The sequence below is a fragment of the Dipodomys ordii genome, unplaced genomic scaffold (genome assembly GCF_000151885.1).
Source record: "Dipodomys ordii isolate 6190 unplaced genomic scaffold, Dord_2.0 Scaffold15, whole genome shotgun sequence".
Classification (NCBI taxonomy): Eukaryota; Metazoa; Chordata; class Mammalia; order Rodentia; family Heteromyidae; genus Dipodomys; species Dipodomys ordii.
Window position 1 is genome coordinate 12,753,096 of NW_012267231.1, and position 23,974 is coordinate 12,777,069.

Sequence of the window (23,974 nt, forward strand, 5' to 3'; positions counted from 1 at the left end):
GGGATCTGCTCCGGGGGAGCCGGCGGAGGGAGAGTCTGCGACCGGGGTCCGGAAGGAGGACCACGCCCAGGATCTGCGGGACCCCAGCGGGGAAAGTGGAACTTCACCCGGAAGGATGCGGAGGAAGAGACCTGGGGGGGTTAAGAGGGCAGGGTCAAGGGCAGGCGGGGAGACTGAGCTGATCGGGAGTGGGGGGGGGGGACTTTGAGTGCGATTAGAGTAACGCCAGAGACCCAGGACCCCTGGATGCACGGGGAAATGGGGAGGGGAGAGGGCTGGGGTGGGCAGGGCTGGGGTGAGCTGGGCTGGGCTGGGCTGGGTGCCCCTAGGTGCAGGGCCTTAAAAGACCTGAAGGGAGTTGGGGGGGGGGCTTCGACAGGTGACGACCAGGAGGTGAACTCGGCTGCGTGGGCAGCTAGAGTTTTCCAGATCCAGTCAATAAACGTTCGGAACGCCTAGTGAAGTTTGCATCCCGGATAAAGGAGGATAAATGATTGGTCCGGGTGTGTGTGCGTGCGTGCGGGGCATCCCGGAGAGGAGGAGCGCCCGCGGGACGCGGCAAGGGCTGGGCTGGGGGCCTCCGGAGCAGCCAAGGCCCAAGCCCACCGAGCTGCAGGCGATGCCCCGACTCGTGAGCTGGGGGCACATAACACCCCACCCCATCCCCAAAGTCGTGAATTCTTTCCTCCCAGCTTCTTCCTCCCCTCCCCCCACTCCTCCCCGTGAAGTCAACTCTCTCCATCCTACTGGATGTATTCTTCATTTTGATAATTTAATAAAACAGGTAAAAGTTATGGAGAGCCTAGGAAAGGTTGCTTTAAAACGAATCCTTGGCTGGAAGCTGGTGGCTCACACCTGTCATCCTAGCTACTCAGGAGGCTGAGATCAGAGGATCATGGTTCAAAGCCGGCTCAGGCAGGAAAGTCCGTGAGATTCTTATCTCCAATTAGTCACCAGAAAACTAGAAGTGGACCTGTGACCCAAAGTGATGGAGTGCTAACTCTGAGCAAAAAGAACTCAGGGACAGAACTCAGGTCTCAAGTTTAAACCCCACGACCAACCCAAAACTAAAACTAATCCCTGCTGGGCACTTGGTAGTTCACATTTGTAAATCCTAGCTACTGTGGAAGTAGAGATCTGAGAATCACAGAAACGTCTGTAAGACTCTTCTCTCCAATGAATCACCAAAAAGCCAGAAATGGAGTTGTAGCTCAAGTGATAGAACCCCAGTTTGGAGTAAAAAAGCTAAGGGACAGCACCCAGCCCTGAGTTCAAGCCTCAGTACTAGAGAACAAAACAAAACAAAACAAAAACAAACACTACTATAGTTCTTACCTAGTTATTGTGGGTGGTATATGCTTTTACATGTTTCCACTGACAATAAATAAAACTTCCCTTTTGCTCTGTATTTTTTCACAATCCAGTTCCCTGTTGCCACATAATTATGAGTATTTTAATGACAATAGAATCTCCATAAAAATCAATGACTAATTTGTCTAACTACTCAGTTATTTCTGATCCCTAAGTTGCTACCTAAGAGTTTTGGGATTTTTTTACCCTTCTAAACAGCACCACTATGCTCAACTATACTGAAGTGCTTTAGGCCAAAAGAGACTTGTCCATCATTTTTAACTCAGTAAATATAGTGAATACCAAAAATATGAAATAATCTTAAATTTCATCATCCCCAAATAACTATTACCATTAAAGAATTTACTCCAGATATTTCCCCCATGTAACCAGGTAAAAGGGCTATTCATAGTAAATCAAATGGAAAGGCTCAGACAGTATTTTTTTCCAGATAATATCTGTGTTGACTTTTGTTCCTGGAATTTCAGCTCCGAGCCTCATGCTTGCTAAGCAAGCACTCATCACTTGAGGGATGCCTCTAGCCCCTAGACGATATTTTTATTTGTTTGTTTGTTTGTTTATGCTAGGCCCTGAACTCAGGGCCTGGGCACTGTCCCTGAGCTTCTTTTGCTCAAGGCTAGCACTCTGCCACTGGAGCCACAGGGCCACTTCGAGCTTTTTCTGTTTATGTCGTACTGAGGAATCGAACCCAGCGCTTCATGAATCCTAGGCAAACACTCTACCACTAAGCCACATTCCCAGCCCTAGACAGTATTTTTAATTAAAAAGATAAAGCTCTGTTTTACTGAAGAAGTGGCACTAACTCCTGAAGCTGAGACAATAACCACCACTCTCTAATTACTTCTGAAGACAAAAGAGCTTCTGTGAAGGTCTCTCAACCATATAGGCTGGTAGCAGTTATGCCCTCTTAGATTCCAAAGTTTCCTGATATGATCACGTTAATATTTAATAACTCCAGCTCAGTTTCTTGTGGATGTACTATCTCAATGTCCTGTGCCCTCTAATTGTTAACATGAAATATATAATAAGCCATAGTCAACATTTTGTCAACTGATGTAATTGTAACAATTAACTTGCTCTAACTTCCTTGTTTCTTTTTTTGTTTGTTTCTTTTCTTTCTAATCTACAAAACTGGACTCTACAAGGCCATTTGGGGAGAAGTTTTTCTAGGTAGGTAGAATTCTTACCTCCCCCCCACACCCCAATAGCCATGTTCACATTTTGACTAAATAAACTCTATTCTAGCCAGGCATTAGTGGCTAGCTCATGCCTGTAATCTTAGCTATACAGAAGGAAGAGGTCTGGAGGATCAAAGTTCAAAGCAAGCCTTGGCTGAAAAGTCCACAAGACTCCATCTCCAAATTTTAGACACCAGTGGACCCTTTGAAATGAAAAATGAAGAAAATCAACTCACATCACAGCTCCCTGCAATTTTTTTGTAATCTTGGTGTTTTTTTGTTTGTTTTTGGTCAGTTGGGGGGCTTGAACTCTGGGCCTGAGCGTTGTCCCTCAGCTCTTTAGCGTAAGGCTAGCACTCTACCACTTGAGACGCTGCACCACTTCTGGTTTTCTGGTGGTTTATTAGAGATAAGAGTATCACAGACTTTCCTGCCTGGGCTGGCTTTGAACCATGATCCTCAGATCTCAGCCTCCTGAGTAGCTAGGATTACAGGCGAGAGCCACTGGCACCTGGCTGTAATCTTGTTTTACTTCACTAAAGCATGTAACATTTAGAGACTATTATGTAGTCATAACTCTGTTAGATGTAGTCATAACTCTCTATATATGTGTATGCATATATACATGATATGTGTAATATGTATGTGTATATATAAATGGGTTCATGTGGATTCCTTGATTACATTATCCATTACCTTTTTTACCAAGTTTTCCTATTCATCTTTCAACCTTTTTTTTTTTTTGTCTCGGTCATGGGGCTTGAACTCTGGGCCTGGGCGCTGTCCCTCAGCTCTTCGCTCAAGGCGAGTGCTCTACCACTTGAGCTACAGCACCACTTCCAGTTTTCTGGTGGTTTATTGGAGATAGGAGTCTCACAGTCTCTCCTGCCCAGGCTGGCTTTGGACCACGATCCTCAGATCTCAGCCTCCTGAGTAGCTAGGATTACAGGCGTGAGCCACCAGCACCCGGCTTTTCATCTTTCAACCTTTTATTTCATTGGAAATTTTTCAGTGAATAGGGGCATATGTAAATAGCCAGACTGATTTCTTGTTCTAAAACATTTGCAGCCAGATGCCTGTGGCTCACCCCTGTAATCCTAGCTACTCAGGAGGTTGAGGTCTGAGGACTGCCATTCAAAGCCAACTTGGGCAGAAAAGTCTGTGAGACTCTTATCTCAAGTAAACTACTCAAAAAAAAAAAGCCAGAAGTGGCACTGTGGCTCATGTGGTGGAGCACTGGCCTTGAGCAAAAGAAGCTAAGGGACAATGCCCAGGCCCTGAGTGCAAGCCCTAGGACTAGCAAAAAAAAAAAAAAATCCTAAGTGTAGCTGAAGCTGTAGCTCACTGGTAGAGCACATGGTTAGCATGCACAAAGCCCGAATTCAATCCTCAGCATGACAAATACAAAAAAAAAATTGAAAAGTCACAGTGAAAAAGAGTAAGCAAGGATGGATAGAGACAGATATAATGATGGATATATACATCCATCTATGTATAGATCTCCATCTATATCTAAAGATGGATATCAATTTTAGATAGATGATATAAATAGAATTATAGATATCTATTTATCCATCCATCTATCTATAGATATCCATCTATATCTAAAGATAGATATAGATATTTAGCTAGATGGATTATAAATAGATATATATTCATCCATCTATTTATAGATATAGATATATGGATAAGCAAGTATGGATATATATAGCTATATTGATATGTATCTATAGATGGGTATAGATGTCCCAAGAAGATGACACCTGTTACCAGCCTCCAGGGGGAGATGACCTATTGACCTGGGGTCAGCAAGCTGCATAACAGCACCTTCTCCTGGGAACAGCAGTCTGAGGATGTCAACTCACTCATTTCAGAGTTTGCAGATGTCATGGTCACCAAGAAAGATTCAGTTCAGAGAGCACTTTACTCGGTACAACCAGATCCACTTTTGGTGGCATGGATCCTCCAATACCATCGATATTTCATATTCCTAAGTTCCCCAAGACAGTAGTCATATTCCCATTAGGGAGAATGGGTTGCCTATAGCAGTCAGAGTCTAACGGCAACCAATGCAGGACAATGATCTGCATGTGCTCAACCCATTTCTCTCCACCAGGAAGTAGTGGGATTGCCCAAGTGCCATATGATACGCATTCTTAAGTAGAACCAAGGGAACATTAAGTAGAACATTGAGTCTGAAACACAGAAAGATATATCAATACAAGACAGTGAACACAGTCCTAGATGCAAGTGCTCATTATCTTCATAAGGAAGTATTCCAGCCCCAAGGCCCATTCTAACGCAGTTAAGCAGTTCCAAATGACCACACAATCTCTTTCCTAACAAGATTAAGAAGTAAAAACAACAAAAAGCCAATGTATGGTCATTTGCACCTGTAATCCTAGCTACTTGGGAGGCAGAGATTGATAATTCCAGAGATCATAATTCCAGGGCAACCTGGCCAAAAAGTTAGCAAGACTCCATCTTAATCATTAAGTTGGGTGTGATAGCATGCATCTATCATCCCAGATTTGTTCAACAATAGGAGTATCATGGTCAGAGGCTAGTTCAGGGAGAATCTCTGAAAAGTAAAGAAAAAAAAAAGGTTAGGGGTGTGGCTTGAGTGATAGAGTGCTTGATTAGCAATCATGAGGCCCCAAGTTCAAACCACAGTACTGCCAGGAAGGAAGGAATGAAAGAAGGAAGGAAGGAAGGAAGGAAGGAAGGAAGGAAGGAAGGGAAGAAGGGAGGGTGGGAGGGAGGGAGGGCTAACTAATTCATTAGTAAATAGTATATGTGAATTCATGCATGCTGTTTTCAATTCTGAAGCCAGCCAGATTTTCAAAACAAAATCTTCATTTGAACTTAAGAAGAGTAAAAATGAAAAGCTAGGAAAATTAGAATCTGTTTTATCTTTCTTAATTATAACATATTTCAGTGTATATAAAAGTACAAAAAAGAGCCAGGTACGGTAGCCTGTTGTAATCCCAGCCAATGAAAAGGCAGAGATCTGAAGGACTGAGGTTCAAAATTATCTCAGTTAAAAATTTTGCGAGCCGGGTGCTGGTGGCTCACGCCTGTAATCCTAGCTACTCAGGAGGCTGAGATCTAAGGATCATGGTTCAAAGCCAGCCCAGGCAGGAAAAGTCCGTGAGACTCTTATCTCCAATAAACCACTAGAAAAGTGGCGCTGTGGCTCAAGTGGTAGAGCTCTCACCTTGAGCTGAAGAGCTGAGGGACAGCGCCCAAGCCCAGAGTTGTTCAATTCCCATGACCGACAAAAAAAAAAATAAAAAATGGGATACCTCCAAAACATGAGAATCTACCTGAAAAAAAAAAAACTAAAATAGAGGGAAAAACTGGTAGAGAGTAAGGGAAGGGGTGACATTGTCCAAAAAGAAATAGACTCATTACCTGACATATGTAACTGTAACCCCACTATACATCACCTTTATAATACCAATAAAAGAAATTTAGGGCTGGGAATGTGGTGTAGTGTTTAGAATGCTTGCCTAGTGTGCATGAAGCCTGGATTTTAGAACTCAGTACTACATACACAGAAAAAGCCGGAAGTGGTGCTGTGGCTCAAGTGGTAGAGTGCTAGCCTTGAGCAAAAGAAGCTCAAGGACAGTGCCCAGGCCCTGAGTTCAAGCCCCAGGACTGGCAAAAAAAAATTTTTTTTAAACCCACAAAGGCTGGGAAAGTGGGTCAGTGGTAGTGTGCTTGCCTTGCATGCATGTGGCCCCGGGTTCGATTCCTCAGTACCATATATGCAGAAAAAGGCTGTAAGTGGTGCTGTGGCTCACGTGGTAGAGCGCTAGCCTTGAGCTGAAGAGCTGAGAGACAGCGCCCAGACCCACAACCGAAAACACACACACACACACACACACACACACACACACACACACACACACACACACACGAATACCCAGGGCAAAACGGGTGTAGTGTAGTAGCAGAGCACCTACCTTGCATTCAAATCCAACTCCCCCAAAATACAGTACCACCTAAATATAACTAAAAGTACAAAGAACATTTCAAAACAGGCATGCATCCACCCTCTATCTGTCCAATCTCAATGTTTACTATATTTGCTTCGATTGTCTAAGAAAATGGATAATAATGGAGACTCTTCCTTTTTTGTTGTTTTGGGGTTTTTTTTGGGGGGAGGGGTCTTGGGGATTGACTCCAATGTCTCTTCAACGCTATGTGCATACACTGAGAATGAGCTTTACCCTTAGCCTTTAAGTATTGTGTGGGGGTGGGGGCAGAGATACTGGGGCTTGAACTTAGGGCTTTGTGCTCTCACTTGGCTCTTCCTGCTTAAGGCTATTGCTCTGTCACTTAAGCCACACTTTTACCTTTGGAGGCTCTTTCTTATTCTCCCTGAATTTCTCCTGCTATGTGCCTGCAGTATTAGTTTACCATTCATAAAGCTCATGGACTCAAATCAGAATGTCTCAGTAACGATCTCTCTATATAACTATTTTCTACTGCACAGTATATTACTTTATTGCTATCTTATTTTTGCTTTCTCTCAGGCAGTTTTCTACATCTTTGTATCTTTGACTATCCTCAAACCACCTGCCTTTTATTGTATCATGGGATTTATGTATTTATTCCTTCAGATGCATCAGGGGACTTTTCTATTTCAAGGACAAATCTTGTGTTGGACCCTCTATCTCTATTACCCCATTAGTTATATCTGCCTGCCTGTCAGTCTGTCTGTCTATCGATGTCTACAAGCAGTCATAGAATAATGGCAATGCTGTATGTGTTTCCCTAATGCTTTAACTTTCTTTGTGTGCATGCTAAGAGGAGGGTGGTCCTGGGACTTGAACTCAGAGCCTAGGCACTGTCCTTGAGCTTTTTTGCTTAAGACTAGCACCCTACCACATGAGTCACAACTCGGCTTTCAGCATTTTTGGTGCTTAACTGAAAATAAGACTTTCACAGACTTTCTTGAGCTAGGGATAAAAAGGGAGCCTGCTTGCTGCATGCAGGACAGATGCTTGACAGAAGAGGCTGATGGCCTACCCTCTGCAGAAGTCAACTTTGCCTTGCTGAATTCCTTTTGAGTTGGTCTTATTCCTATAAGACACCCCGACATCTTGAGCCATGTAAAACAGATGTTTAAGGGTACAGACACCTAATAATACCATAGGACACAGATATTGGAATAAAGGCCAGGAAACAGCTGGGTTGACAAAGGGACCATGACATGTAAAATGACTTGTCGAGGTTCACCCAAATGGTAAGAAATCAGGGCTCTGTCTCCTTTTAACTGAAACCCTGCAGATAGCCAGTTCTGACAGAGGACGGTGAGATTGGACAAGGTGGGCGTGATGTGTCCATATGTGCGCATGGTGATGAGGGAGGGGGACTTTGGCAGCCATTGAGTCCTCTGAGGAGGCCTTGTGTGAGGAAGGGGCTCAGGAAAGGGAACTGGGGAGGGGATCCTATGTCTTTAAGGGTGGGGCCAACTGAACATGGAATCCTGGTAGCCAGGCAACAACATTCCAGATCAACAGCAGCCAGCTCACTTGGCTAGCAAACTTGAAGAAGGAGGATGTTCTCTTGCTGTCTGCCAAGATCCCGGGACTCAGGTCTCAGGAGATCCCGCAGTGGTCGCTGGGTCAGGGCTCACCCCCAACTCTGGCGCCTCAGGGAATTCTTCCAAAGGCACACAAATGGCACAAATGCTGCGCCACAGCAAATGAACTCTGCCCAGGTAATTTATCTCACTGTCATCCCAGCCAACCCTAGAGCCCTCCTCAATTCCCAGGTGTCCTGTTCACTGTAATTCTGTGCACTTTTCACTTCACTTGATCACACTGAGTCCATTTTTCAAAGGTCTTACCATCTCACCTCTCAATTACCTCCTCTGATCCCACCTCAGAAGGAAAAGGAGCCAGTCCCAGCCCAGGACATGACCCATACAGTGAGCACCCTGGAGCCAGGCATGCTGGAGAAGATGGTAAACCTCCTGGTTCCTCGACACCAGAAAGAGGATCCCTTCTTTGTGCCAGCCTTCCTGTTTACTTACAGGAGGTTCACCACCACAGGGCAAGTGTTGGACCTTCTATTTAACAGGTGAGTGCCCCATCCAAACCAAAGTGATGTGGCCACCCTCCTGGCTAGAGCTAGAAAACACTGTACTCTGGAATGAGACCAGTCAATGCCTTCCCAAGCTTGTTCCTTTGAAGTGGGAAGCCCAGGACCATGGGTTTCTTGGAGGTAACATATTACTTCCTTAAACACAGAACTCTGAGTAAGGAATCATGTATTTGAAGTCCTCTGATACATTTTCTATAAGTTAGCAAGGTTCCCAAAGCAATCTTCAATGCCCCTAGAAAACTGGAGACTGAGAAAGGGCTACAGCATAGGGGTAGACTCTATGTCTACTGAGTCATCAGCAAAGGATCACTGTGCCAACATACGAAGCATGTACTTTAAAGGGCTGGGAAGGTGGCTCAGTGGTAGAGTGCTTGCCTTGCATGCACGAGGCCCTGGGTTCGATTCCTCAGCACCACATAAGCAGAAAAAGCTGGAAGTGGCACCATGGCTTGTGATAGAGCTCTAGCCTTGAAGAGTTAAGGGACAGTGCCCAGGCCCAGAATTTAGGCCCCATGACTGACGAAAAACAACAACAACAACAAAAAGATGAAGCATGCACTTTGGAGAGGCACATGCCAAGTCCTTAGTGTAAAATTCAGGGAACTGTGCAGATAAATCTTCCCATTCTCATCCTGGATTTAGCCAGCCCATCTTGACTACCTGGGAGGTCAGAAAAAGAGGGTGGTGGAGCCAGGTGCCTGTAATCCTAGCTACTCAGGAGGCTGAGGTCTGAGGATCATGGTTCAAAGCCAGCTTTAGCAGGAAAGGCCATGAGACTCTTATCTCCAATAAACCAGTCAGAAAACCAGAAGTGGAGCTGTGGCTCAAAGTGGTAGCGCACTAGCCTTGAGCTGGAGAGCTGAAGGACAGCACCTAGGCCCAGAGTTCAAGCCTCATGACCAACCAAAAAAACAAAAAGAAAGAAAAAGAGAAAAGAAAGGAAGGAAGGAAGGAAGGAAGGAAGGAAGGAAGGAAGGAAGGAAGGAAGGAAGGAAGAAAGGAAGGAAGGAAGAGAACAGAAGAGAAAAAGAGGATGATGGAAACATGACTTCCTCCTCTCTTCCTGTAGATATTCACATTTCCATCCTAACTCTGAGGAGGATGAACAAGTAAAGAAGTGAGTGGAATTGGGGACAGAGGGAAGGGCTCTCACGGAAGTGTGGGCTAACTATTAGGGCTTGGGATACAAAGTAGGAAACTCTGGTTTAGTGATCACATCACTTGTGATGGCACCTGAGGCATCTTGTAAAGGCATGTGGAGTGTCCTGGTCTACCAGGGAAGAGAGGGGAGATGTGGACTGAAAACCCCATGGAGAAGCAATCATATACTATCCAATCCTAGCAGGGCCTCCAATGGGTGCCACAGGGCAACTGTAGACAGCCTTCTCCTCACATGAGTCTCCTCCCTCTTCCCAACCTGCAAGTCTGTCTATGAGGTGGGCAGTCTCTGCATGGGAGCTCTTCCAGCAAGGGGCTGTGAAGGAGCTCAGGCAGGAGACAGCAACTCTCACTTTGCTTTCTATCCAACTGCACACAGAACCCTGTGTTCCATGCTGGCCATGTGGCTGGACAAGTACCCCGAGGATTTCTGCCAGTCCAAGGACCTGGCCAACCTGAATAAGCTGATGGCCTACGTGCTGCTCCACATGCCCTCGTCAGACTTGGCAGTCCGTGGACACCTCCTCCTCACCCAGATGAAGGAGCAAGAGAACAAGGAGGCAGACAAAAAGACAGAGGAGTCTTCAGGTAAGTGCTTGAGAACATGTGAGTAGGGATGAAAACCAGTCCCCCATGGGATAAGAATCCCAGGCTGGTGATTGGCCAGTAACCACTAGGTAAAACTCAATCAGGAAAGATGTCCTGTGATGGGTATTCTATGTCAGACAGCCTCTATTCTCTGTATGGAGACTCTCAGGCATAGGCACCCATTATCAACACCTACACTCTCCTTGAAGATTCAGTCCCATCTCAACTTCTAGAGCTCCCTCCATTAACAGTGCATCTATTTCCAGCCTTAGATTTGGGGCTGCACACAGCACCTGCTCCTGAGATCAAGGCAGAGGATCCATCCATGATGGCAGCAGAGGAGGTAGTGGAATCCACGGCTTCACCAGTCGCAGAAGAAGATCTGGGGCCTCCATAGGACTCTGTGCCCCACATCGAGGTAGTGCAGTATGCGTCCTCTGTGTAAGGAGCACAACACCTTCTGCCTCCTGTGGGCCTCTAGCTGGTTCTGGTCACCCACCTGAAATACAGAGCACCCAGTTATAAAGGCAGGAGGTAACATTCCTGTCATTGGCAGTGGATATTCACCTGGAGCTGCCTAAACTTTGTCTAACACCACATCTGTACTCATGAAGGATAGGAAAGTGTACACAATGCATCTCTTGCATGTATCTGTTTTCTATGGAGGTTGAGCCACTGGTGGACCTCCAACTGTCCACCTGACAGCAGCTCCCTTCCCTTCTGCCTTTCCCTGGGGGAAAATAATCTGTTTTACCTTTTCTGTTTCTTTTCAGCGTTGTTATATTAATTGCTGATTTAATAAAATGTCACTCTTTTTTTCATTCTAAGATGTGCAATTTTAGAGTACTAAATCTAAAATCCATTTCATACAACAACTTCAATTGTCTAAATGCTATCTGAATCTCCTTGTAGAACAACTGGAGCATGAATAGAACAAAACACACTGACCTGGTAGGTATGAGAAAGAAGCTGCTGGACTAATAGGTGTCAGCAAATGCTGAAGAGATTGGCAAAGAACCCGGAAATAGAAGGATGCTGTCATATACTGAGATGGAGCCCCTGATGTTTAGGAACACAAGGAGTATCATAGCACAAGCCAGATGGCCCAGAATAGTGGGCCACTTGATCCTGGTTCTCTTCATCTATCAGTTGGGACAACTTCCCTCTCTCAGGGAAGCAAACAAAATGCAGAAACGCTGCCACAATCAACTCTATGTAGACACACCATTCTGCATAGTGCAAACACATAATTTGACATTTCAAAGGAAGATGGTTGGATGTTTAGTGGGATTTTATCCTAAGATGTTCATAGTCAAGGAGATATTCATGAAGATATTATTTTGTATGTGCTAGCTCTGGGCACTGAACTCTGGGCCTAGGCACCATTCCTGAACTTTTGCCCTCAAGGTTAGCACTCTAGCAGTTGAGCCATATTTCCATTTCTGGTGTGTGTGTGTGTGTGTGTGTGTGTGTGTGTGTGTGTGTGTGTGTGTGTGTGTGTGTGTGTGTGTGTGTAGTTTATTGAAGATAAAAATCTCACAGACTTTTCTGCCTGGCCTGGCTTTGAACTGTAATCCTCAGATCTCAGCCTCCTGAGTAGCTAGGATTACAGGTGTGAGCCACCAATGCATGGCTTCCGTTGGTTTTGAGTAAACGTTGAAAATACACTTTAAATTTAGAAAACTGGAGAGATAAAAACAAGAAAGCAAAGTCATTAAGCTGTAACTTTTTAATTTTTTTTCTGGTCCTGGGGTTTGAACTGGGTTCTGGCACTTTCTCTGAGCCTTTTTGCTCAAGGTTATTTATTGCCTTACCACGTTAGCCACAGCGCCACTTCCGGCTTTTTGTGTTCACTGGAGACAAGAGTCTCGCGGATTTTTCTGCCCAGGCTGACTTTGAACCCCGACCCTCAGAACTCAGCCTCCTGAGTTGCCAGGACTACAGGGCGAGCCAGCGGCGCCCGCTGAGCGGAAGCTTTCAGGTCCGTGTTGTGTAGGGCACACGTCGTTGATTGGAGACGTGAACTTGTGTGGGACACTAGGGCGTTAATCTTAAACGCGGGCAAAATGTGCAGAACGTCACTAGGCCGCCATCGTTGAAAGCAAAAGCGAAACCGGCACCGCCGTTAGGCCCGTGCCGGCGAGCGGCGCGGACTTCCACAGTTTAGGCTCCTACAGGCCTCCGTACAAAGGGTGACATCTTAGTTTCGGTTAACTTTGGGCCGGGACGGCGGGTGCGCGGAGTGATGACGCAATGGCAGGTGCGCGGCTCCGAGCCTCGCAGAACTCCCTCGGACCGGCTGCTGAGCTTTGGGGGAGTCGCGCGGGAAAGGGTGAAGGAATTCTTGGGTGGTAATAAGTGACTTCCCCGACTGTGAAGCGCCGGTGTGTGATCACACCCGGTGAGGCCAGTTCCGTGGTTGCATTGAATGCCCCAGGAGACAGGGAGACGCTGGCTGCGGCTGGGCAGCCACCGGCCCGCCGCCTCGCACGCATGCGCGCACGCACGCACGAGTCAGGCCAGCGCAGCGTTGCCCGTTCCCGTAGTCAGCACCAGCCCCGAGAGCGCGGGAAGTGCCCGGATGCTCCTGCGGGGCACGGATGCGGGTCCCACGCGCCTGCGTCCTCTTCTCTTGATGTCTCCCCACTTGCCAGGTTGTGGTACCATGCCAGCATTTTTGTCCTCTATCCAGCAGGCCGGCCTAGGTCCTGGGCTGTCCTGCTGCCCTGTGACTTTAGTGGTTGTGCTCGAATTCATGATGATACCCCCCACCCCCTAAAAAAAATTCCTTGGAAAAGCTGAACAAAATGAGTGAAAACTCATTCCTGTCTCTCTCATCGGTGACTGAGGTCCAGCACCTGGTTTAGGAGTGAGGCCTGACTCATTTGCACCCACTCCAGCCAACGACTTGCTCATGGCCCAGGCAAGAGCCTTGGAAGGGGGCCCATCGACAGGGGTTCTAGGACTTGGGCTTTGCTTGGGGGGGGGGGCTAAAAGAGTGGTACCAGAGATGTAGAACAGAAGCGGATGTGAGACAGCACTGGCGTGCAAGGTGTAGCGTGTGGTTCACGCTCCTTAAGTTGGCATTCGCTTTGTCTCTCTACCCAGGCTTTGAGGCCCTGGAAGGCCAGCTGACAATGGGTCAGGAAATGGTCTGCCTTTGTCCTACTCCACATGGAGGTGGCGGGTACCTAGACCACAGGAATGAACTGGCTGGTGCCGTTCTCACCCCTTGGTCACTGAGAAAACTAAGTAAGTATGCCCATGCCCAGTGGGATAGAGATCGATCTGTTCCATTTAGGATGCCCATCCTTCCTTATTCAGTGTACTACCTTTTTTTTGCCAGTCGTGGGGCTTGAACTTAGGGCCAGGGCACTGTCCCTGAGCTAGCTTCTTTTGCTCAAGGATAGCACACCAGTTGAGCCACAGTGCCACTTCTTTCTGGCTTTTTCTGTGTATGTGGAACTGAGGAATCAAACCGAGGGCTTCATGCATGCTAGGCAAGCACTCTACCACCAAGCCACATTCCCAGCTCCTGAACTGCTTTTCAGTGTAGCAGTCCTGGCAGTTGGCCATGGGGCTGAGTTCCTCGATTGTACCAGTCATGGCTTCCCTAGATGGTGTCAGGTCCACCTGCTGCCCCACAAATTTCATGGGGAAGGCATGTGTGCCTGCAAAATATGTATTTGCATCCATGATGCCTCAAATCATGTCGCAAAAAAAAACTGAACAAAATGAGTTAAAAGCCAATTCTTATTCTCATCGGTGAGTGACGTCTAGCACCTTTGCCTGACCCAGCTAGCGTAGGAGTGAGGCAGGGCTTACTTTTCCCACTCACATCCTTGCACCTGTGAGGAGCAGCTGTGAGGAGGTGCCTTGCCAGTAAGGGATGACCATCCGTCCTTCTGTTTAGCCATGTGTACAAGCCCCCTGGAATGCTTGGTGGAATGACCTTGGTGTTGGCGGCCTTTGAATTGGGGCCAGATGCAGAGTTGCTCTGTCTCAGAGTGGGCAGTCAGCCAAACAGGAAATTGACCTGGTGTTGCTGGGCAAGGCCCACAAGCAAGACCCAGGGAAGAGCCATTCTTAGAATAGGAACCGTTTTCTCCTGCACTGGGTTAGCAGAATATGGGATCCTTTTGCACCTAGAAATGGGATAGCAAGACCTTTGGGGAGATGTGCCTCTTGGGCTAGCATTGGGTTAGGATAAAACAGGGCCAAGAGGGACTGACTGGGAGGCACAGGGATGTGTGATCACATCAGGGCCACAACATTGTCTTCTGAGATAGCCTGTCCAATCGGATGACTATTTGTTAATTCCCACTGGCTTTTGGTGGTCCCTGGTGTGATAAATGCATCCCTGCTTGCTATCCAACCCATGAGGAGCCATGGAGAGGTTGGGCTCAGCTCCACTCACATGGGCTCCCCATCTATCATCTGGGTTGCATTTGCAAAGAGGATGGGCAGGGGCTGCCTTCTATGATAGTTTGCCTGTCAAACTCTAGGCTTGGTTGGAATGACCAGAGGCTCAGTTCAGGAAGACAGTGTCCTTGTTCTGGTGCCATACACATACCTACTTTCTTTGAGGATTTCAAGCCTTCCTCCCTAAAGGGAATTGTTGCTGGGTGGCACTTCTCCATGGGTTTTATGAGGGAAACTTGGACATAGGAGTTTAATGTAGTCTCTGTTTGTGCCGGGTGCCCTTGCTTCCAAATCTCTAGAACTTGCCCTGCCCAACTCTAGAGCCTGAGAGCCAGTCAGTTGCAGAGCCCAATGTTAGTGTGGCCATATGAGTGGGTATGCGTCTGACATTATGGACTTGGGATGACCTTTGACCTATGGATTCTGTTTGCAGCTTGCCTTCTTTCAACCCAACAAGGAAGTGTGCTCTCACAGAAGAAGGGTGCAGTGGGGCAGTAGGCAGATCAGGGGCGTCCAAGTCTTGGGGAAAGTAGAGCAGAAGCACTGGTGTGCAGGGGATTGGGGTGGTGTGGCGTGTGGTTCACTCCTCTTCTCAAGCGGGCATTTGCTTTGTCTCCCCTCCCCAGGTTCTGAGGGCCCTAGAAGGCCAACTGACAATGGATTAGGATGTAGTCCACCTTTGTCCTGCTCCACCTGGAGATGCCTGGCATCCAGGCCACATGAATGAGCTATCTGGTGCCATTCTTGCCCCTTGATCACCAAGGAAATAAGTAAGCGTGCCCATTCCTGGTGGAGTAAGTGGTGACCTGGTTTTGATTGAGTTGCCAATCTCTCCTAACAATGGTCCTTCAGTGCGCTGCTATTCCATATGGCAGTCCTGGTGGTTGGCAATGGGGCTCGTTGTCCTGTGCATGGCTTCCTAGGATGGTATCAGGCCCCCCTGCTGCTCAGCAGCTTTCATGGGGGAGGGGAGTATGCCCATACAGAATGTATGTTTGGATCGATGATGCCTCAAAAATCATGTCACAAAAAAGCTGAACAAAATGAATGAAAACCCAATTCCTACTGTCATACGTGAGTGAGGTACAATACCTTTGCCTGACCCAGTTAGTGCAAGAGGCAGGACTTACTTTACCCACTCACATCTTTACGCCCTCTTCACCAGCACCAGGGCTGTATAAACTAATATGCTTGTAAAAAAAGGCACATCAACTGAGTTTTCTATCTTTAAATTTTACCCTGCTTCAAAGTTGTAGTATTTTTTTAAGTGACAATGGTGATAATAACCATAAAAAAGAACAACAGAGCAGATGTCCTCCTCTCTCCTTGCCTGCTTCCATGTAATAATTGATAACTATTGCATCTAATAATTTGATAAGTATTATTAATACACTTTTAGAAAAATGCAAATCTGTGAAAATGTCCATGTGTGCAATGTTTATTTCCAAACATTTTTATTTTCTAATCTCTTAGTATTTTCATTAGCTCTAGATGACACCTCAGAGAAGCTTCAAATACAAGCAGATGTTTAGAACACAGAAACCTCTAACAATGACCGAGGGCCTAGATGTCAACAGAAAATGGGCAGGAAGCACATGTTGAGTTGAGAGACCCGAGAGGGAAAATGATTCATCTCAGGGACTGGGTGCTACCACTTAGCATTTTCCCTCAAGGCTGGTACAATAGGAATTGAGTCACAGTTCCACTTCTGCCTTTTTAGTGGTTAATGCAAGGTAAAAATCTCAAGAACTTTCTTTTTCTTTCTTTCTTACTTTCTTTTTTTTTTCTAGTCAGTCCTGGGGGCTTGAACTCTGGGCCAGGGAGCTGTCCCTCAGCTCTTCAGCTGAAGGCTAGCACTCTATCACTTGAGCCACAGTGCCACTTCCAGTCTTCTGGTGCTTAATCAGAGATAAGAGTCTCACAGAATTTCTTGCTGGCTTTGAACCTCGATCCTCAGATCTCAGCCTCCTGAGTAACTAGGATTACAGGCATGAGCTACCAGCACCTGGCTAAGGACTTTCTTTCCAAGGCTGGCTTCAAACGAGTATCCTCAGGTCTCAGTCTCCTGTATAGGTAGAATTGAAGTGTGAGAAACCAGCACTGGATATCTATTGTTTATGATGGTTTACATTGGTATGTTTTAATCTTGGTGTTTTCTTTTTTTGATACTACAATGCTTCTATTTTTACTTTTCCTCCAGATGGGGTGATTGGTGCTCACCAGTACCAAACCTTCTCTTGTTAAAATGAAGTCACATGGAACTTTTGCATGGGCTGGCCTGGAATTGAAATCCTCCTGCTCTCAGCCTCCCATGTACCTGAGATGACAGATGTGTGCCATCACAGTCCTCCGGTGACACACAAAGCTGGTGGTTGAGACGAAGCATTGCAGGTATAACTAGACTGCTCTTGAACTGATGTCAACCTCCCAAACAGCTAGCATTACAGCATGCGCCTTCAAAACCTTGTTGTATTCTGATTTTCTCTAAAGTAGTATTTGTACATACTTAGGGTATACAGTGAGAACACACTCCTTGTTTAGTATATATAATAATCAGACTAATATAATCAGCACATTTATCTCCTAAAACACTGATAACTAATGTACTTTGGTAACCATGACTCTACCAGTTATTTTGGAATATATGATAAAAATCCATAAAGGGATAATGTGCCCTGGAGAATTTAGAAGTGGGCAGGGATAGCGCCAAGTAGGATTACAGGTAGTAAATGTATTTTTATCCATTGTTGCTCTGAAGAACACCATCTTTTATCCACCATGACAATGCCAGACAATTTTTTTCCGTACATAAACTTCCTTTTCTGGTTCTGCCATCTTTCCTTCTATTCCCCTTATAAATACAAATGTTTTTTCCTTTTTAACTCTTTTCACTTTTCTAAACCATTATATGATGGAAATACAAAGTAGGTAGAATCTTTTGAAATTACCTATTTTTACTTAGTTTTGTGATACTAGATAATGAGACTAGGGTCTCCTGCAAGTTAGGATAGCATACTATCACATTAAAGTTTATGCACATCCCGTCTTTTTTTGTTGTTGTTGGTCATGAGGCTTGTCTGGGCTTGGGCACTGTCCCTGTACTCTTCAGCTCAAGGCGAGTGCTCTACCGCTTGAGCCACAGTGCCACTTCCAGTTTTATTGTAGCTTATTGGAGATATGAGTCTCACAGACTTTCCTGCCCGGGCGGCTTTCAACCTCAGTCCTCAGATCAGCCTCCTGAGTAGCTAGGATGACAGGCGTGAGCCACTGATGCCCGGCTTCCACATCCCGTCTTATTATTGTATTTCGGTATGAGATTTTACTGTTTTGTGAAGCTGGACTGTTAACTTGCAACACGTAAACCTCATGCTGGTGGCTCATGTCTGTTACCCTAGATATTCAAGAGGCTGAGATCTGAGGATTCAATTCCAAGCCAGCCAGACAGGAGAGTTCATCAGTCTCATCGGCAATTAAATATTAGATTAACAAGTTAGATTACTAGATTACTGTATTAGATTACTATATTACTATAGAAAGCTGAAGTGGAGCTAGACTCAATAGTAGAGCAACTAGGATGCTCAGGGATATCTCACAAGCCCTGAGTTCAAACCCCTGGATTGGCACAAAAAAATGACACACACACACACACACAGACACACACAAAATCACAGCCAATATTTGATCTTAAATTCATATCCATAGATTGGATAGCAGCTAAATGATTTATGAAATTTCTTTTTCTTCATTGTGTTCAAGGAGGAGGATCAGGAAAAGTGGGTGATGGGACACAGAAACCAAGACTTGAGGCAACTAGTGTATAAATGAAGGGCTTGTAAAAGCACCAGGACAGTTTTCTTTTTTTTTAAGTAAATTAAATCCCTTCATTAATCATTCTCCTATCTTATTCCATTTACATCCGATTTATACAACAAATGATTCAAAGTAATAATACATAAACTCACTTAAGCAAAGATCTGTCTGTGTCTCTCTCTCTCTCTCTCTTTCTCTCTCTCTTAAGGGGCAAAGGAGCAGGTTAGGGATGTTTGTGCTATAGTAACCAGAATAAGCTACATAACTGTTAGGGTTGAAATATGAGTTCCTAATCAAGAATTACTAGGAGGGCTGGGGGTAGAGTTCAGTGGCAGAGTGCTCATTTATCATGTGCAAGGATCTGGGTTCTAGTTCCGGCACTGCAGAACAACAACAACAAAACGTGACCAGCATTCACAATTACCAAGAAACTCCAAAGGACAGCCAAGTGTTGAGTCAAGCTCAGAGGCACACCTAAGTGTGTCACCCTTTGTGACCCACATCCAACTGTGATTGTCCCTCTCTCCATCCTCCCAAGCCAGGCTACCTGACCTTGAATCTGGCTTTGAAAATGTGTTAAGTGGGGGCTGGGAAGGTGGCTCAGTGGTAGAGTGCTTGCCTCGCATGCATGAGGCCCTGGGTTCGATTCCTCAGCACCACATAAGCAGAAAAAGCTGAAAGTGTCGCTGTGGCTCTAGTGGTAGAGCACTAGCCCTTGAGCTGAAGAGCTCAGGGACAGCGCCCCGGCCCACAGTTCAGGCCCCACGACTGACAAAAAAAAAATGTTTTAAGTCATGTGATTTGGACAAGGCATGTACCTCATCAAGTTCTCTTGTTTGAAAAGTGCCTAGAATATCTGGCATAAAGCAAACATTAGATAAATATATAGTAAATATTATATACTCCAGCAAGCCTAATCATCTTAACATGCCAGAGGTGACTATAGCCAAGGCATTGTGAATTCATGAACATTTGTTTTTGATGTTTTAAAAAACCTGGGTTCCTGATCAATAAAATCATGTTTTTATTACAATGATAGTGGTCACCTTTTAATTAATGTTTGCTGGTCCTGGGACTTGAACTCTGGGCCCGGCCGATGTCCATGACTTTCTTTTCCTCAAGGGGGGTACTCTACCACTTGAGCCACAGGGCCATGTCTGGCTTTTATAAGTAGTTTCCTGGAGATAAGAGTCTCATGGAGTTTCCTGCCTGGCCTGGCAATCCTCAGATCTCAGCCTCCTGAGTAGCTAGGACTACAGGTTTGAGCTATCAGCACCAGGCCTTTTAACTTATTTTTAACAATTAAATTAGGTATTTTGAGAGATAGTCTGGCTTGAGGTTTGAAGCCTGTGGAGTGCAAGCTGTCATAAAGCCAGCTTCACACAACTGCTTCCTTCACGCAGAAGAGCTCAGTAGAGACATCACTGATTCCACACAGGAAATAAAGCTTGTTGCATCAGAACAAAGAATGAAGAAGTAAACCTTCTTTTAATGATGCAGAATACTTATTAAAGAAGGAAATGCTGCTTTCTATTTCATATACATATATATATATTTTTTTCTTTTTCATATAAACTTTCAAATAGGTTGAGAAAAAAGTACTAAATTTGTAAGACAACTTTTAGGTAGTGTTTCATATTTTAACCTAAGAAGAAATTTGATGTATGGAGGCATAAATATTTGATATGAACTGTTTATTAACATTTTAATAATTCTATGAGAGGACTCCCTCCGTCTCTCCTTACCTCCCACTTTCCTTCTTTCTTCTCTTTCTTCTTCTTACACAGGGATTTTCTATGTAGTACAGATTGTTCTAGACCCTGCACTCTTCTTGCTTTAGTTGCTCTAGTGTTGGGATTACAGGTGTGTTCTATCACTCAAGAATCTCAGTTTCTCTATGTGATATTTTTACATCATTTAACCATGGCCATCCATAATTCTTAAGACTGTGAAGTCTTTATCAGTGTGCTGTCAATATTGTTGACTGCAACATTCTAAAGAAATAAGTTGCCATTGGTCAAATAATTTGCCCAAGGTACACAGATTTGGGATACTTCCCCTTTAGAGCTGGCCAATGAACAATGAAGTAATCCCGGAGATGGAACAGAATCTTTCCGGACAGGGATAATGTTTCCACCCCCCAGTTGCTCTCAATGAAGACAATGATCACCTTCTTTATTCCAAGGATGCCAAGGAGGAGGGCAGATACAAAGATAGGAACATATGTTCTTGGTTCGTTACACAACACCAAATCTGGCTTTATCTGGAAAATCATAGCAAAGGAGAGCCACAGAAGCCCAGATGGTGGTGAGCACTGTGGACAGTCAGGACTGCTGGCTTCTCGGAATTCGGGGATGTCGCATTTGGTGTCCATGGTACTAGGTTCTCTTCCAGCATGATCAAGTTCAAAAGAATTAATTTCACTGGCACTCATTTTACTGGTATAAGCAATGATACAATGTTTAGGCGAATAAGCATTGCACAAGCTTCCAACTAGCCTCAGGATCTCTGTGGTATTTCCACCAGAACCAGCCACTACCAAGAGACTGAGACACTCCCAAGGAATAACCTCCTAGGTCCAAAGTACTACCCATAGTCTCAGGCTGAGGATGACCACCACAGTTCCTATACAGGCTTTGAAAATAAGCGTGCCATGTGAAGGAAGGGCGCATGTGCACTGCTCCTGGTGCAGGCAAAGCACAAGACTTACAAGGACAGTTTTCTATCTTTGAATATTATATACCTACAAAGCTGTATTTTTAAATGATAGTCATCATCATATTACAAAGATGACAGTGGAGCACCTGTTTTCTTTGTCCCTTACCTCGTTCATAAAGTATTTTCCAAAGGGCTGGGATGGTAGCTCCATGGTAAAGTGCTTGCCTTCCATGCATGAGGCCCTGGGTTCGATTCCTCAGCACCGCATACGCAGAAAAAAGCCAGAAGTGGAGCTGTGGCTTAGGTGGTAGAGTGCCAGCCTTAAGCTGAAGAGCTGAGGGACAGCACCCAGACTGAGAGTTCAAGCCCCATGACCTCCAAAAAAAAAAAAAAGACCTGTAAAAATGCCTATGTGTGTTTTGTTTCCAAATACTTCTTTGATTTTCCCATCTCTTGAGTTTTTGCATTTTCCCCAGATGACAGCACAGAGTTGCTTCAAGGGCAAACAGATAAGGATACAGAAGGCTAACAATATCCTAGGACAGAGACGTCAAAATATGTGCAAGAAGCACATGGCAGGCTGAGAGGGACCCGAGAGGCAGAATGATTTGTGCAGCATGAGAGGAACAGTGCCCGATAGGGCATGGCTCTGACCTAGGAATGGTTCCTGGATGCTGAGACCATGCCAGTACCTAGGCCTAGCAGAGGATGTTGAGATTCAACAGACAAGGTGTGCTGTTAACTGTGACTACATATATGCATTGTGACACAGGAGGGATTTCAGCCTGCAGTTTGTCCTGTGTGAGGAAGCAGCATAGGTCACTGGGCCCTGAGAGGTGACCCTGCCTCCTCACAATGGAATAAAGCATGGAAGCCTGATAGCCAGGCTATTTAAGTGATAGTCGGCACAAGGCAGCTCACTTGACCTGCGACTCAGGAACGGGAAAGATGTTCTCGTGTTGTACTCGCAGGTCACGAGACTCCGGTCTCAGGCAAGAGAGCTTCAGACGCTGGATCAGTGCCAAGCCACGAATCCAACGTCTTAGGCAGTTTTTCAAGAAACCGCGAGAAATACAAGGCAACTCAGGCCAGGTATGCTCACGATAGGTAACCTATTTGATCCCAACCTTGGCCCACTTTAGAACCTTTTTCTTAAGTATCTATACTGAGATAATGCTTTCTGTGTACTTTTCACTTCCCTCTATCACAATTTCTCAGTTTGAAGTGTGCTCCATTTCCATGTCTGTAAGATGGTTTCTCTTTAACACCTTAGGGTGGCAACTATTCAGCCCCGACCCTGAATGTGCCATATAACGTATGGAGCCCAGAGGCAGGCCTGCTGGAAAAGCTGGTGATGAACCTGGTCCCTGCCCACCAGAAAGGCGATCTCTTTTTTATTCAAAGCTTCCTACACAGCTACAGAAAGAGTGGGACGATGGACCAAGTGCTGGCTATTCTGTTCAAAAAGTGAGTGTTCCCCCTTCCATCCCAGGGCTGCTCAGCCCCTCCTGGCTGCATCTTGGGAATTCTTGGCACCTCTCTGAGCCTGTTGCTTTTACTGGGGTCTTCTTATGGGAACATGGGATGAAAAAGTATACACCCTGGCTAATTTCTTAGGTCTAGACCACTCAGGACTCTTGTGTCTCCAGTGTGGACATTTCATTTCCCTCGGAAGCTAAACTGGAGGCTCAGAAGTCTGTGTACTAAGAGGTTAGGATTACAGGCATGAGCTAGAGGCACCCAACTTCAGCCTTCACCTGAATGAGGCCCTAGGAAAGAAACCACATTTCCCATTAGTAAATAAGATTTCAGTAGCAATCTTGGAGGCCTGTGAAATAATGTAGACAGAGGAAAGGCTGGGGCAGGGTGAATTGGGGGCTGAATCACTTCTGAGCCATCAAGGAGGGATTATGTTGGCTTTTTGTCAAGCCTCTGAAGTGTTAGCTTTGTGTGTGTGCCAGTCCTGCATCTTGAACTCAGGGCCTGAGTGTTTTTGTGGGTTCACTGAAGAGTGTCTTTAGACTTACCCTGATCAGGCTGGCTTCAAACTGTGATCCTCAGACCTCAGCATCCTGATTAGCTAGGATTAGAAGCATGAGCCACCTTTACTTAGACAACATATAAGCCTCTTTATAGAATTTTCACAGACTGTATAAATATCTCACTTGTCTCTCTCTCAATCTTACATTCCCATCTGGGTCTTAGCTAGCCTCTTCATATCCTGTTAGCTCCAAAAAAGAAAACAATACAGCTGAATTCCTCCTCTCCTCCCATAGGTACAGATCCCTCCGCCCTCGCTGTGAGGAAGACGAACAAGTTAAGAAGTAAGTTGACTTTAGCACAAAAAGACTTCTCCTTGCAAAATGGTTATCTTTGAGGCTGCTGATTCAAAGTGCAAATTTCTTCCTTGTGAACCACTTGTGAATTGTACCACGGAGGCAGTGTAGGCTTGGGACATCAGTGAGTGGCAGGGGACATGGCTGTGTTGTGGTTGTGGACTCTCAAGGATGACACTTCCCAACATGTAAATGCATACATGATGGACAGCCACAGCATGGGCATCCAGCCAGAAAGAAGCTATGGGGGGCCCAGGATGGAGAGGGCGAGCTCTCACTTCCTTGTCACCAATCTGCCCACAGTGCCCTTTGTTCCTTCTTCACTATGTGGATGGA

General features: G+C 45.6%; 1 protein-coding gene, 1 long non-coding RNA gene and 1 pseudogene across 2 annotated transcripts in view; 1 reads left to right on the forward strand and 2 right to left on the reverse strand.

The window, feature by feature from the left end:
• The window catches only part of Nipa1 (non imprinted in Prader-Willi/Angelman syndrome 1), a 58,052-nt gene extending 47,117 nt beyond the window's left edge, over positions 1-10,935 (reverse strand). The window contains exon 1 of the mRNA XM_013012161.1: positions 10,706-10,935. Coding sequence (XP_012867615.1) covers positions 10,706-10,826 — 121 coding nt within the window. The 5' untranslated portion in view covers positions 10,827-10,935. The remainder of the gene's footprint in view (positions 1-10,705) is intronic.
• Positions 10,936-12,958: 2,023 nt separating this feature from the next.
• On the forward strand, positions 12,959-17,588 carry LOC105982423. Its single transcript, XR_001174881.1, has 4 exons — positions 12,959-13,066; positions 13,521-13,664; positions 15,461-15,604; positions 17,035-17,588. It is a non-coding gene; the product is annotated as an uncharacterized LOC105982423 (long non-coding RNA).
• A 3,073-nt stretch (positions 17,589-20,661) lies between these two features.
• On the reverse strand, positions 20,662-21,513 carry LOC105982337 (annotated as a pseudogene).
• Positions 21,514-23,974: the final 2,461 nt, after the last annotated feature.